The following is a 16,347-nucleotide window of genomic DNA, read 5'->3' as shown; positions in this document are numbered from 1 at the left end:
AATGAAAAGTTTCTAAAAAAAAATGTGCGCAAGATAATTTTGTAGAGCAGCATGTTTCTCTTCCAAAGAAGAAGGAGGCTTTGTTGCATCTGTTTTGGGGATTGAGATGGACCAAAGATACCAAGTCCTGCAGCAGAGCATAAGAGAGATAATTATAATGTCATAAGATTTAGATTACCTATAGAGAAGAAAAATGATAGATAAGAAATATGAATAATTGAGGGAAGCCCAATATCAATGGGATGTTAATTTGGCACAGGTAAAGTGGAATCAGAAATTGACAGGCAAATCGGTTACAGATCTTTTGAGGAGGAAATGGGCTGGGTGTGATTTCGACACTTTCCCATAAAGGGATCAGGAAGATCAGACATTTAACTCTCTATAGATAATGAAAGGGATAAAGAGGAAGATTTTTTTTTTAAGGCTGTGTGCGATTGTTGAGTTTTAAATACCAGTTATAATCAGACTGATTTTACAAAATGCGTGTGTGTGTGAAAGGGGGGGGGGGGGGTGGTGAGGGAAAATTAAAATTAAAAAAGTGTATGAGATGAGATTAGCTACCAACTTTTCATCTGCCCTCACCAGGGAAGAAGGTGCTCTACAGCAATAGCAAAGGAGGAGATAATGGAAACCAGGATTAAACAGGATGCATCCTAGATTTTGAGGGAAAGGGGAGAAATTTGTATGCAACTGCCTGTATCCTTCAAATGTTCTTCAATCCAGGGTGATGCTAGTAGAGAATAACACGTTATTCCCTTCAAAAAAATGAAGGAGGATATCAGCAACAACAGGTCAATCAATTTAATCTTGGTGATAATGTTTTTTGAAAGATTGATAATCACCTGAGGGCAAATGAAATAATTATGGCAAGTTAACATAGATTAGTGAAGGCAAATCATGTTTAACCAATTGGAAAGCATGTTTTGATAAGGTACTGGATAAAGTTGAAGAGGTAATTAAATTGATGTGTGCATACACTTTGAGAAGATGATGTACCACATACGTTTATCAACCATGTTGAAGCACATAGATAGCATGGATGTGAATTTGCCTAAATACAGGCAGCAGAGAGTAATGGTGATTAATTAATTTTCAGATTGGAGAAAGGTGAATAGGTGCTTTATTTTATTTTAATGGCTGAGGCCAGAATTTCAAGAAACATGTGGATGACACAGAATTTGCAAGTATTATGAACAACAAGGAAAATAACAATAGACTACAGCAGAATATAAATAGGCCTTGACGGACACGGCATATAATGTTTAATGAGAAGAAAGGTCGGGTGATGTATTTTGGTAAGAAATACTTGCCAAATACATGGTGTAATACTTGCCATTCTAAAAAGGGTGCAAGAGCAAAGGGGCGTGTGGGTGTTTGTGCACTAATCGTTGAAAATGGATGGCCATGTTGAGAAAGATGAACAATAGTCTTTATTAGTAGAGGCATTGAGTATGAAAGCTGGAAGATTTGTTGAAACACTGGCATTGCATTAAATTGTGGTCACTATGTTATGGGAAGGATGTGTAGACATTAGAGTGCAAAAAGGATGTGCAAGGATGATGTCAGGAATAAGGATCTACTGTTTGAAGGATAGATTAGAGTGACAGTTCTTTGAAGAGAAGGCTGAGAGGGTATTTGATAAAAGTACATCAAATTATATCTGGACAGACGGGTAGAATATGTTCCCTTTGGTGAAGGGTCAAGGACTGAAGGTCAAATGTATAGAATAATGGAATAGAATTAACAAAGGCAGGAGTGTAAATTGTGGGCTGAGTGACCATTTATACTGTAATAATTCTACATAATGCCAAGGAGAATAAATTGATAAATCAGGATAAATTGTATCGATTGTTGTGGTCCTTAAGGATGCTGAAGTACATTGCATTAGTATAGCATTGATTAGTAGGAAAAATGTTTGTTTAAACAGAATGGTCTAAAATGCACAAAGGTCCGTTAATAAATACCTTTCCCCTCGGTTTATTTTTTTGATTACTGATTGTGAAATTTCCACTTAGAAACTAAGATAATTAAAGATGTGCAATACTGAAGCTCTACTGCAAACATTCATTACTAAGTTAAGCAATTATTGGGAGGCAAACATGATTTCTTGAGAATTTCAGTTAAAAAATTGAAGCTCTAAGTCTGCTCATGGTGTATAATTTGGTGATTTAATGAAGGACATGTTAAATTTTGTACTGGACAAATGTAAATTACTGAAATCCCATATTTATTTTGTGTGGAAGTCAAGGGGAACAGATTTAGAATCTTGCACCCCTTCCACTTTCTATGTTGTTTTTTCAAAGTATTCAACCAAAAAATAGATGGCATGATTCATTAGATCTGGGTTTTGATATTTGAGATAACCATCCATTAGTCATTTAATATGTGCCCTATAATCAAGGACAAATATTCAACAGCAAGAAAATCTTTTTATGTAGACCTGTAGATAGTTTTTTTATGAAACATGTTACAAAGTTGAAAGTCAGCTCAAAATGATGTTGCCATGGGCATGTTTTGGTCCTTCCATATATGTGGTTGGTAATTGTTTCCTCAATTTAGCTATTTAATTTTTGTTTTAGTATTGGTATTAACAACTGGAAACAATTTCAGAATCTCAACAAAGGTCCCCTCCTCTGATTTGAGGAAAGTCCTCCATTGTCAGAGTGGAGCCTAGCGCAAATTGTACCTCATATTTCGATTGGGCAGCTTACACCCGAGCGGTATGAACATTGACTTCTCTACCTTCAAGTAACCCTTTCTTTCCCTCTCTCTCCATCCCTCCCCTTCCCAGTTCACCAACCAGTCTTACTGTCTGACTACATTTTATCTGTTTGCTTTGAACAGAGATAATAAAACAGCTAACTCCCAGCTAACAATGATCTATTCTAATTTTCCTTGATCTACATTCCCTTTGTCCTATCTTCACACCTTGTGCTTCCTTATCTATGTATCCCCCTCTCCCCTGACATTAGTCTGAAGAAGGGTCTCGACCCGAAATGTCACCCATTCCTTCTCTCCAGAGATGCGGCCTGTCCCACTGAGTTACTCCAGCATTTTGTGTCTATCTTCAGAAACCAGCATCTGCAGTTCCCTGCACCATTTCATCTACTGTTCTCCAGTCTGCCATTGTCAAATTTGTTTGGTGGAGGGAGAGTTGTGATCTGTTTTGGCAATTTATGTGTTCAATTAACTCATTCTGTATCCATGTAAGAAAAATCCTTACACAAGAAATCCTAGTAAAACTATTCAACAGTAGGTGTTAACCCTACGGGAAATTAAAATTGCCTATTGATAAGAGTATACTAATATATTGCACTCTGGAAATACGTGTTTTGGTGATAATGATATGTACTTAAGAAAATAGTTTTGAGTAAGAAAATCAACGCCACTGTTTAAAAGTCATATTTTACACTCATTTTGTTTTCTGGTTAGGAGGTCAAATTTAAGGAATGTTTCAGATCTTTTTGTGATGGGAGGAGCTCTGGTTTTGGAGTCTGCAGCTCTTCTTCATTGGTTGGAGAGAGGGGGCTATGGACCTTTGGGAATGACTGGGATATCGATGGGAGGTCATGTAAGTTTGAATATTTTTAGAAGAAAATATTGTGGATTGTGTATATTCAAATAATACTATTCTAGGCAGATAACAATGATGAAAGTAATGACCTACAATTCTGCAAGACTACAGTGATAGCGGCTCTTGATAGGAGGATTGGATCAGCATATCTGTGGTTACAAATGTGAATCCTAGCTGATATGCTGCCTCCATGCTACTGAGTTAGAAAATATCTTTCAGGAGCTGCAGAACATTCTGTGGGGGGAGGGGGGAAAGATGAACAGCTGGGGTCATGGTAGGTGTTGGTACAATCCACATAGGTTTGTTTGGGAAACAAAGGGGACCTACAAGCTGAATGTAAGGAGTTGGGGAATAAGTTTCAAAAGCAGCTCCTCAAAGATGGTAACTTCAGGACTATTCCTGTGCTCTGTGAAGATAGATAGGATAAGTGTGTGCCTAAACAAGTGTTACAACAGGGTTGATTTGAAATTTCCCAGGCATTGAAACCACTTGTGGGAAGCGGAGATCTATAAACTGAACAGATTATGTCCAAGCAGGACTGGGACCATTAACCTTGTGGGGTGTTAACTAGTGCTAGAGACACACGAGTCTGCAGAAGCTGGAATCTTGGCAAAAAACAATTGGTGGAGGAACTCTGCAAGCGAGGCAGCATCTGCAGAGGGAAATGGACAGATATTTTGGGTCTCAACCTTTCTTCAGACAGAGCTTTCTGCAGACCTGAAACACTGCCTATCTACTTCTCTCCATAGATGCTGCCTGACACACTAAGTTCCACCAACAATTTGTCTTCAAAATGAGGGACAGCTATGTGAGAAGAGGAGATGGAAGTAAGGATGGAAATAAAGGACAGAAAAATAGAAAGCAAAAGACAAAGGGAGCTGATGAAAGAAGCACGAAGCAAATAGATCTTTTATTTGATAAAAATAGGTACCCAATCTTTGACATTTTGAAGGATGTGGATTGGAAAATGTGATTGGTGTAGCTCTGCTCATCGGAGGTGAAATAAGTACATTTTGAAAGGCAATCTAGGCTCAGAAGATATAGATTTCATTTGGTGGAGGTTAACAACGTGGGAGAATATGATAGTTGCAAAACACAAAGGGTAGAGGAACTTAGTGGGTCAGGCAGCATCTGGAGGGAATGGGCAGATGACATTTCGGGTCAGGATCCTTCTTCAAACCCACTGAGTTCCTCTGGCACTTTGTGTTTTTCTCAAGATTCCTGCATTTTTCAGTTCCTTGTGTGTCCTTAGTAGAAGTGCTTATACCCCAAAACAGTAGCCACACTGGAAAATAGTATAAATTAGAAACAGTAAAAAGAAAAGCAATTCAATCATGGGCAGCTTTATTTTTTATGTTAATTAGGCTAATTAGAAGGAAACAACAATGTAGGGTTGCAGGGAGGTATTTTCTGGTTAACAGTTCATAATCAGAAGGGTGTCGCAGATTTCAGTGCTTGTTCTGCAACTGTTTGCAATATGTATGATTGAGAGAAAAGAAGAAAATACATAGAAATTGTATGAGTGAGCTTGACTTAGCAAGGGTCATTTAGCTTTGTTTTATAAGATACAGGAAATTATCTTGAATTGTTGAGATATATGTGTTTAATTGCTATAATAATAAAATTTAAAATTTTCCTGGGGTGAGTAAAGGAACATTCCAAATCCATCTGGGACAAAGATGACCTATGGTTACCTCACCTCTTACATGTTGTATTTTTAGATAGAATTATTGTCTCACTTAAGAAAATTAATAAATAGAATGGCTGCTAGAGTACATTGATTTACATTATTAGCTGTGACACATTAAATATTTTGTTTATAGATGGCATCATTAGCTGCAACTAACTGGCCCAAGCCCATACCACTTGTGCCCTGTCTATCTTGGTCGACAGCTTCAGGGGTGTTTACTACAGTGAGTATTGTATTGTGATTCACCATTTTATTGCATCTGAAGAAATACTTGAATGGTGTATGAATATAATGGAAGTTTTCGAAAGTTTTTCCATCTGCTAAACTGTTCCATCTGCCACTCCTTGGTCCACTTTCCCAGTTGATTTAGATCATGTTATAATCTTACAAACCCCTCACTGACAACTATAATACCAATTTTGGTGTTATCCTCAAGCTTAATAACCATGGCAACTACATTTTCATCCAAGTCGTTAATATAGATGCCGCGCAACAATGGACCCAGCAGCAATCCCTGAGGCAGACTACTGGTGGGAGTCCTCCAATCTGAATAACAACCGTCCTCTCCTACATACTGACTCCTACCACCAAGCCAATTTTGTATCCAATTGGCTAGCTCACCGTGGATCCGATGTGAACTAACCTTTTAAGCCACTGTGCCATGTGGGACGTCAAGAGCCTTGCTAAAGTTCATGTAGACAACATTAACAGCCATTTCCTCATTAATCCTCTTGATAACCTCTTTTTAAAAAAACACATCAAATTTCCCATGACTTCATATCCCAAACACAAAACCATACCAATTATCCTCCTAATCAGCACTTGCCTTTGAAATTACATCACCAGTGGCTAATGATGATGCAGATATCCCTGCCACGGTCCTTACAATTTCTTCCCTCCCTTCCCAAAATATCCTCGAATGCACTTGGTCAGGTCCTGGGGATTTATGCACCATCATCAAGGTGCCATGGCCATCTCTTTTGTAATGTGGATATATTTCAAGGCATCACTATTCTCTTCCCTTAACACCCTAACTTCCACGCTAAAAACATTCAAGAAATGTTGATTTAAGACCTTGCCTATCTCCTGTGGCTCCTTGATCACATTGATCTATAAAGAGACCTACTCTATCTCAAGTTACCATTTTGCTCTTAATTTATTTACAGAATTTCTTCACTTTGATAGATAATGTATAATAATAATAATAATAAGCATTTATTTTATATAGCGCCTTTCCAGAAGCTCAAAGCACTTTACATAAACAATCATAACATAAAAACAAACAGACAAACTATCCTAACGGAGAAGCGGCGAATAAACAACGCCAGCGTCCTCTCACGTCAGGGTCCGGCGTTAGACAACAAAAAGCACAGGACACACAGATACAATTTTTACACAAACATCTATCTCTTGTCCTCTTTTGCCCTGCTAATTTTACTCTAACAGGAACATTATGGCTGTAAACTCTCACTCTCTCACTTGTCAGATGTTCCTTTATATGTAGACATCCTCTCCTAATGAACTGTTGCAAGTTCTGGTCTAATGCCATTAAAAATTAGCCTTGTCCCAATTTAGGACTTGTGGATCATTTCTATTTTTTTTCCATTACTATTTTAAAAATAAGAATTATGGTCACTGCTCCCAAAGTGCTTCCTCGTTGACACTTTAGTCACTTGCCCTGCCTTATTTCCCAAAAGGAAGTCCAGTATTGCCTCCTCCCTAGTAGGACCAACTACATATATTGTTTCAGAAAACTTTGCTGGACACACTTAACAAATTCTGCCCCATCAAAGCCCTTCGCACTGTACCAGTCCCAGTCAAAATTAGAAAAATTAAAGTCAACTATTTTGACAACAGCTATGTGTGATTTCCTCATATATTTTCTTCTCTATTTCCTTGGATTATTGCAGGGCCTGTAGTGCAACCCCATCAATATAATCCTATTTTTGAGTTCCTCCTATATAGCCTCACTGGATGATCCCCTGGAATATTATTTCTGAATACTGCTGTGATGTTCTCCCTGATAAAAATTGCAAATCCCCCTCCTCTCCACCCCCTGTTTCGCATGCCTCTGTGCTCTGGAACATTGAACTCTAACTCCTGCCACATTGCGCATGTTTAATTTATTTGTTATTAGCTCTGTTTCACAATCCAAATGATAGACATTGTATTATCAAGTATGTCAATTATTGCAAATTATACATTTAAGGGTAGGATAAATCTCTCTGTTCTGCAGGCAGTGGAAAATTATTTTGTGTAACACATAAAGTGAACCTATAGCCTTGGTAGTAAGAAATGGATATTGATGTATTCAAGGGAGAGTTAGAGATCTATATGCTAAAACTCTTGTTTGTTTGTTTGTTTGTTTGTTTGTTCCTGAACTGCAGCCAAAACAGTACACGATAGCGCGACAATTTTAGGCCCACCTTACTCACCGTCATCCCTTTGGTGCTAATGAAAGAAGTTTCATTGAAATCGGTGTTATATTTTTTAAGTTATTCACATTTTAAAGTTTAAATCTATCTCCTAGGGAGGGGGGGAGGGGGAGGGAGGATAAGGGGGGTTGAGGGGGATGGAGTGGGAGGTTGAGGGGAAGGGGAGGAGGAGAGAGAGAGAGAGAGAGAGAGAGAGGGGGGGGAGGGAGGGAAGAAGGGGGAAGAAGGTGCTGCACCAATGCAGGAGAGGTTTGGGCCCAATGGTAGGTCTAGTAGGTCTTAGGGCTAACAGAATCAAGGGGTATGGGGAGTTAGCAGGAATAGGGTACTGATTTTGGATATTCAGCCATGATCACATTGAATGGTGGTGCTGGCACGAAGGGTCGAATGGCCTACTCCTGTACTTGTTTTCTATGTTTTCTATGAATATTGTAATTTTATGTTGCTCTTTGCAGGGTGTGTTGAGCAAAGCAGTGAACTGGAGAGAGCTCGAAAAACAATATGCCACTGAAACAGTTTATGAGGAAGAAATTATCAGATTACTAGAATACTGTGGAGTAAGTTTATTTTAGTTTGCTACATGTCACTGCATTGAATGTAATCATTGCTTTGTATAGTGTTGAGGAGGAAACTAGTGAGTTTTAAGATAAGCCATGATGTTGATGAATGTGGTTAAAGATTGAAGGGCAAATCCATTGTCCTGTTCCTGTTCCTATTATATGGTATATTAAAGATGATAAAGATACGGACATCACTGGTACAGCCAATGCTCATCCTTAATTTGACCCTGAACAGAGTGGGTTGCTAGGCTGTTTCAGTGGACATTTTAAGAGCTCGCTCTGTTGCTGTGTCGTACCTAGGGGACACGGGTAAGGATGGTAGCTGTCTTCCATAGATTCTTTCCATTTGTTACTGACAAAAAAAGGGTTGATGAATGTTGATAAAAGCCTGTTCTGGTGTATTGTTTAACAGATGAGTTATGTCAGTCAACTGTTTCAGTGTTGCACTAAACCATTGGGTGCTTGCATGATATTTGGATGGTCATGCCTTGCTTGTTCCCCTCCTATAGTTGATCAGTTGCTGAAATTCACAAATTTGGAAAGCCCAAACACCAAACTAACAATAATCTGGATCCTTTTTTTTTGCTATATGACACTACAAAAACAAAAAATACAGATGCTCGGAATCAAAATAATGATTGGGCAGCAAAACTGAAAGCATAAACAGGATTTACAGTTTAGATTGCTGAATTGTCATCAGATCGAGAGGAAAGTTAGGAATTAACCATGCTTGCAAAGAAGGGGGAGGAGTGGATGGAATAAATATCTGATGGTGTGCAGGCCAAGAGAGAATTAATAATCGAAGTGATGATGGTGCTTTGTTTAGTTTTTTTGTCACATGAATCGAGGTATACTTTGGTTAGCTCAGAGGGGAGGATGGAGGCTTGTTAATCACAAACTACTTGTTTGGAGGAGGTGATATGAATTCATGATATGAATGAGGAAAGAAGACAAAGTTTTTAAAAACTGTCGAAATTATGAAATATAAAACTGATTTTTAATGTTTGTTGCCACCTTACTCTCATACTGGCTTTTTGCACTTATTTATTTTTTCACTTCCACTTTTAGCTTTCCATGTTCAGCTTGGTTCACATTTGTATTGTGAACCTGACATCTGCCATGAGCCGCTTTTTCCTGCTTTCTCTTACTCTCAGCTTTCCAGTCATGAAGAGAGATCTTTCATTTGTTACTTTTCTTTGCCAAGCAGGTTTCAAGATATAACAAAACTATCTCTGCTTTAAAGCTTGTCCATTTTTCAGTTACGGTGCAGATCTATGATTACAGTTACCTGAATCAGCCCCTCTCTAATTAATTAATTGTACTTTGGTTTGCTTCTTGATACTTTCCACAGCCAATCTAAATCTTGTGAAATTATGATCACAGTATCCTCCCATTGACACTTGTTCTATTTGACCAGTGATATTACCAAAAATGATTGGAGCAGGATCATGCTATTTATGAAAGTTCTCCAGAATATTCTTCCTCGTTTGTGCTATGCACATTTTTATCCCAACCAATATTAGAATAACTGAATTCTTACCAGTTCCCCCATGCTTAAGTGTGTAATTCTTGCATCTTGCACTTAATTTCCTTAGAACTGTTCTTGTCTGTTTTCTTTACTATAGCTGATGGCCCATCGAATGCACCGATTAGTGCAAGGAAACCCATATTGTTTCAGAACATTCAGTACTCAATCGTGTTCCGATTTGAGCCAAGTCTCTGTTATTGTCACAGCATACTAATCTCATGTGAAAATTTGCACCTGAAGCTCACTTCCACGCTGTAAGATTCCATGAGTTTAACTGGTGTGAACGGTTTATCGATGTTGGCAAGGACTCAGTGGGTCGAAGGGCCTGTTTCCATGCTGCATCTCCAAATATTCAGTCACCACAGGTATGCTAATCAGGAACAGTTCACAGCTCCAATGGAGCAAAGGCATCTTTCCCACTTCACAGCTTTCCAGCTATATTTAGAAGTGCTGGTGCTACATTTCATTGTCTCCTATATAGCTGCTGGGTGACTGCTCCCTTTCTCTGAGCCTGTGTTTGTAGTTCAGCCATGAAAAAGAGTTTCGAATGGATCCAATTTTCATGATAAAAGCTGGTTAAATTAGGTAAGTGAGCTTCAGGTGCAAATTTTCACATGAGATTAGTATGCTGTGACAATAACAGAGACTTGGCTCAAATCGGAACACGATTGAGTACTGAATGTTCTGAAACAATATGGGTTTCCTTGCACTAATCGGTGCATTCGATGGGCCATCAGCTATAGTAAAGAAAACAGACAAGAACAGTTCTAAGGAAATTAAGTGCAAGATGCAAGAATTACACACTTAAGCATGGGGGAACTGGTAAGAATTCAGTTATTCTAATATTGGTTGGGATAAAAATGTGCATAGCACAAACGAGGAAGAATATTCTGGAGAACTTTCATAAATAGCATGATCCTGCTCCAATCATTTTTGGTAATATCACTGGTCAAATAGAACAAGTGTCAATGGGAGGATACTGTGATCATAATTTCACAAGATTTAGATTGGCTGTGGAAAGTATCAAGAAGCAAACCAAAGTACAATTAATTAATTCCAGCCCAACTTGCCCACACTGGCCAACATGTCCCATCTACACTAGTCCCACCTGCCTGCATTTGGCCCATATCCCTCTAAACCTGTCCTATCCATGGACTTGTCTAAATGTTTCTTAAGCATTGTGATTGTACCTGCCTCAACTACCTCCACAGCTTGTTCCATACACTTACCACTCTTTGTGTGAAAAAGTTACCCCTTAGATTCTTATTAAATCTTTCCCCCCTCACCTCAAACCTATGTCCTCTGGTTCTCGATTCTCCTACTTTGGGCAAGAGGCTCTGTGCATCTACCCAATCTATTCCTCTCATGATTTTGTACACCATTATAAAATCACCCTTCATCCACCTGTGCTCCAACGTATAGAGTCCTAGCCTTTTCAACCTCTCTCTTTTGCTCAGGCCTCCGAGTCCTGGCAACATCCTCGTAAATCTTCTCTGCACCGTTTCTAGCTTGACAACATCTTTCCTATAACGTGGCGCCTAAAACTGAACACAATATTCTGAATACGGCCTTGCCAATGTATTATACAACTGCAACATGACCTCCCAACTTCTATACTGAATGCTCTGATTAATGAAGGCCAATGTGCCAAAAGCTTTTTTAACCACCCTATCTACCTGTGATGCCACTTTCAACGAACTATGTACCTGTACTTGTAGATCCCTCTGCTCTACAACACTCCCCAGAGCCCTACTGTTCACTGTGTAGGTTCTGCCCACGTTAGTGCTCCCAAAATGCAACACATTTAACGTACAAACCCGGCACATCTTAAGGATGTGGGAGGAATCTGGAGCACCCATGGTCACAGGCAGAATGTGTAAACTCAACACAGACGGCACCCGATGTCAGGATAGAACGCGGAACTCTGGTGCTGTGAGGTAGCAGCTCTACCAGCTGCTCCACAGCCAGCCAAAGTGGAAATCCACTTTTAAGTGACATCTCTCTGCCCTATTTGAACAGCAATTTGCTCACAAAAGACATCAGTTCACTCAAAGACATCAAACGTGGAATATTGTTGTTCCTGCAGATCTACCGAGACCAGATCTTTAATTGGGTTGTGATGAGGCTGCAGTGTCATAACAAGACCCTGTGAATGCCACCTGTGTCTCCACAGTAGGTGCCACCTGAACCACAATAATGGCATTGTCATGGATGCCCAGCAAAGTAGCCCACATTACATCAAGAGTTTGAGATTGTCTCCTGGCTCTACATTATTTCCTGCAAGAGCTCAGAGGTGGATTCCTCTATGCTGCTTGTCTGTTGTACTTAATTTTCTATAATTTACTTTGCATCTTTGGCCTCAGTATTATCTAAAATGCCTATAGAAACAACTGAAATTGGTTCTGACTCGTAATAGACAATAGACAATAGGTGCAGGAGTAGGCAATTCGGCCCTTCGAGCCAGCACCACCATTCAATGTGATCATGGCTGATCATTCTCAATGTTACAGCGTTGACCTCAGTTCAAACTCACTTCATTGGCTTTAAAGCACCAAGGTGTCCTGAGATATAATTCCTGAGGTATAACTGAGATAGTGAATATAAACTCATAGGAATACAAAGGAAAACCACTATACACACAACATTTTATTTCCTTGAGAAACTTGCTTTTCAGTTTCTTCTCAATCCAACATGATTGATACTCGATTTTAAAAAGTGTGCAGCGATTGTAACTTTGGTTGTATAATATTTGTATCTCAAATACGAAGGGTGCAAAATATGTATCCAACAGAAATAATGGTCTGACATGCTTATCCTCTGCTGGGAGGCTTCACTTTTTGTGCCTTTTGTGACAGAAAAGTTCTGTTATCATTATTGCTTTGTCTTCAGGTGTAAGATAGATCATTATTTTGGGTATTCAATAATATTTTTAATGAATTTGACCTTCATCGCCCTGCGCGGCTCGGCTGCGGGATTTTCCATCGGCCAGCGGGGGCATCAAAAAATCGGGAGCGTCGATTGTCTCGACGCAGCAGTTTGACTGCCTGACCGCGGGACAAAAACAAAGGAGGAGATAAGACTTTTTTTTGCCTTCCATCACAGTGAGGAGGTGCCTGGAGGAGTCACTGTGATGGATGTTTATGTTAAACTTATGTAATTGTGTGTTTTCTGCTCTTTACTGTCATGACTGTATGGCAACGACATTTCGTTCAAATTTATTTTGAATGACAATAAATGCTTCAATTCAATTCAAATTCAATTATTGATCTTATTTTGATGCTGATTTTCAATCTTAAATGAGATGTACTGAACAAGAAATTGCCAGACTTGTTTCGTGTTCCCATCCGAGGAGTGTAATATGATATAAGCGAATCTGCATCACTGCCTAAAATATGTTGAAACTGCAAGTAAGGCAGGGAGAAGTTAATCAAAAGCTTCAGTGAAATATTTGCTTTGAGCATGCCTTTGAAATTATTTATAAATCTTAATTATTTAATCTTTAGATGGATTCCTTCAAAATGGGTCAAGATTTTGTAAAGAAGTCCTCATCCAGTTTAGACAAATGGGAACACTTTGAGTTTACCACAGAAATGCATGAATTAAATGTTAAGAGAGAAGTCTTGAAGACTGCAACTGTTACTCAGTTTAGTCCCGATACGACAGTCTTTAATGCTTCCACACAAGAGTTTCTGCTTCAAGATATCTCACACCGTGGCTGTCAGAATCACAGAATACCTTCAACGAACACTAGCAAGCTATCATCCTCTGTAAAACATGAACCATTAAAGAGGGAAAAGAGGAAAAGCTCCCTAGAACGAGAATCTATACTCTTCATGAAAGGAGTCATGGATGAATGTACACACGTGGGAAATTTCTCAGGTATTTTAAAACTTCTGATTCAAATTAATATCAGAAATTGTGAATACATAATATCATTGAAATTTTGTATGATTTAGTATGTATACGAAGAAAGATGCAGAATTTCCTGATGGTGCAAAGGTTAAATTCATCATGTGGTTAGCTTATCTCAGATATGTCAACATTTACAGTTTTACAGTAATTCTCTACAACCAAAAAGGAAGAGAAAGATTTGTGTGCAAGCTGATTCCTACCTGGTTAATCCTGCAGTAAATTAGTTGTTTGATTTGATGTCACAGTGGAACTGGTTCTGGTGTAATGAATTCTGTGGTGGAATATCAGGACAATTTTAAAATTTGATAATCTTTCCTTTTAAATGCTGAGCCACTGTCATTGATCCATCTCAATTACTCCTGGTTGTACTCTGTTATGTTTAATTTGCCTCTCAAATGTAAAAATCTATCTGCTACTATTGCTTGAACTGTGTGAGATATTTCCAATGGTGAGAGAGTGTTCAACCAGGGACTCAATTGAAAGATAAGGAGGTAGTCATTTAAAAATGTGATGTATAGGAATTTCTTGCAGAAGGTTGTGAAACTCATAAATCGTCTACCCCCAGAGATATGCGTAAGCTTTAAATGGAGATGTATTTAAAGAAGGGGAGATGCTCTTTGAAATACTGGGAACAGCCCTATGGGATCTAGCACAGAGGAGGTGTTAATGCGAGGGGTAATTCAGTTGTGATATTGAATGGCAAGTTTGGTTGAGGGGCATGTAATCTACTCTTCTATTTTCTTGTGAATGACATTAAAAAGTTTAAACAAGCAGAGACTTGAAAATCCAATTATTTGATTTCCTGAAAACTTGAGTAGATGTTTAAAGCTATTTTAAAATAAAAAGAGGAATTTTGTAATTTTTATACCTGGCCATGTGTTGATGAAACAGACTTGCATTTTTAATGAGGAGAATTCGATAAATATCTGAAGTAGAAGAAATGGGTTGCCATTACTTTACAAGCAGTAGTTGCACTGAACATTATTTAAATTAAGAATTTCAATTAGCATCTATTGGTCTGAATTGCTTGCTGAAAGTATATATATCTAGAAGCTCTAATTATCTGATCTTTGATTTAAATTACAGTGCCAGTAGATCCGAGTCTAATCATAGTGGTACAAGCAAAAGAAGATGCCTATGTTCCTCGAGGTGGAGTACGGAGCCTTAATGAAATCTGGCCTGGATGTGAAATCAGATATTTGGAAGGGGGTCACATTAGTGCCTACCTCTTCAAACAAGGTCTCTTCAGGTAAAAGCAGCGAGAACCTGAAAAAACGGCAATTTCTGTTGGCTTAAAAGAGCACATTTTTGGGACTTTTTGCTATTTCTTTCTGTACTAATCACTTTACCCTAGCTGAAGAGGAAGATGAGTACCCTTCGTCTTCTGACTCTTTTTTTAAGCATCACCTTCTGTTGTCCAGTTTTTGTACTTAACCGTGTAGATCACTTCATGGAGACTAATTAATATCTTTATTTGGTTGGCATGAGTAAATGAGAAACCCCTTATGTGGAGAAAATAGTTTGACCCTTACTTTGGTCGAACTCTTGCAGCTATCTGTCTGGTCAATGTTTCATTCTTTTTCAAGAAGATATGCTTACAAAGTTGTTATGTTTTGATTGTACGGAGCATTCAGTTTGATTCGATCCTGTTGGTCTTGCAATGGGATTGTTGATAAAAAAAATTAAATGCTGGACATCAGTAGGCTAAGCTACAACTGTGGAAAGGAAAACAAAATTAATATCTCAGGTCATCAGACAAAAGGTCTTTAACCTTTTCACAGGGGCTGTGTAACCTGCAAAGTGTTCCCAATATTTTGTCTTTTTTATTTCAGATTTTCAGCATCTGCATTTTTTATTCATTTACTGTTGACGGTTAAGTGATTGGACTTGGGGAAAGTGGGAAAATGTGGCATTATAGAAAAGTAATTTTTCTTCAGCATGTGGATCATTTGAATAACTCTTCAGCAAAGCACTACAAGCCTAATTTCTCCTATCTCGTGTCTCTCCATAACTCCAATTTCCTCTGCTTTATCTGCATTTCATAGTTTCATGGTTCTCTTCATAAAGACATTAATGCTCCTCTCCTTACTCCAAATAACACTCCAAACTTCCCCTGGGAAGCACCATTTTCTCCCGGTTGCTGGACACTTTAATTCTCCTTCCCATTCCTTCACAGACCTTCCTGTCCGAGGTCTCCTCCATTGTCAGAGTGAGGCTAAATGCAAATTGGAGGATTAAATTGGAGATGCTGCCTGTCCTGCTGAGTTACTCTCGCTTTTTGTGTCTATCCTCGGTTTAAACCAGCATCTGCAGTTCCATCTTGCACCATTTTCTTTAACCCTGCCATGTAGGAAGGCAATCTGACTAATGCCACACATGATCAGGAAGATGAAGGATGTATTTTTATTGTTTTACTTATGTAAAAAATAATTTATTTATCTTTATGTGCATTTATTACATGTTAATTGCCGGTCCTCTGTATAATGAACAAATTTTCTCCATGAAGTAATTTAGTGTTTTAGCATGAGAATTTGGGATTAGTTTAGAGTTCTGATCCAGTAAGCCTACTCCTTTTTGTTTTATTTTATTCCTTCTTTAAACTTTTCATGTGGAATATGCCCAAAAATGTGGAAAATAAAAAGGACAAA

At 38.5% G+C, this 16,347-nt stretch overlaps 1 protein-coding gene across 7 annotated transcripts in view; it reads left to right on the top strand.

The window, feature by feature from the left end:
* The window catches only part of abhd18 (abhydrolase domain containing 18), a 52,654-nt gene that overhangs the window by 32,861 nt on the left and 3,446 nt on the right, over positions 1-16,347 (top strand). For all 7 annotated transcript variants that reach the window (XM_078405221.1, XM_078405196.1, XM_078405206.1 and 4 more), the window contains 5 exons: positions 3,433-3,571; positions 5,398-5,487; positions 8,155-8,256; positions 13,291-13,666; positions 14,786-14,948. In XM_078405221.1, the coding sequence (XP_078261347.1) occupies positions 3,433-3,571; positions 5,398-5,487; positions 8,155-8,256; positions 13,291-13,666; positions 14,786-14,948 (870 nt within the window). The remainder of the gene's footprint in view (positions 1-3,432; positions 3,572-5,397; positions 5,488-8,154; positions 8,257-13,290; positions 13,667-14,785; positions 14,949-16,347) is intronic.

Source organism: Rhinoraja longicauda, chromosome 1 (assembly GCF_053455715.1).
Source record: "Rhinoraja longicauda isolate Sanriku21f chromosome 1, sRhiLon1.1, whole genome shotgun sequence".
Lineage (NCBI taxonomy): Eukaryota > Metazoa > Chordata > Chondrichthyes > Rajiformes > Arhynchobatidae > Rhinoraja > Rhinoraja longicauda.
This window is presented reverse-complemented; position numbering and strand designations above follow the sequence as displayed.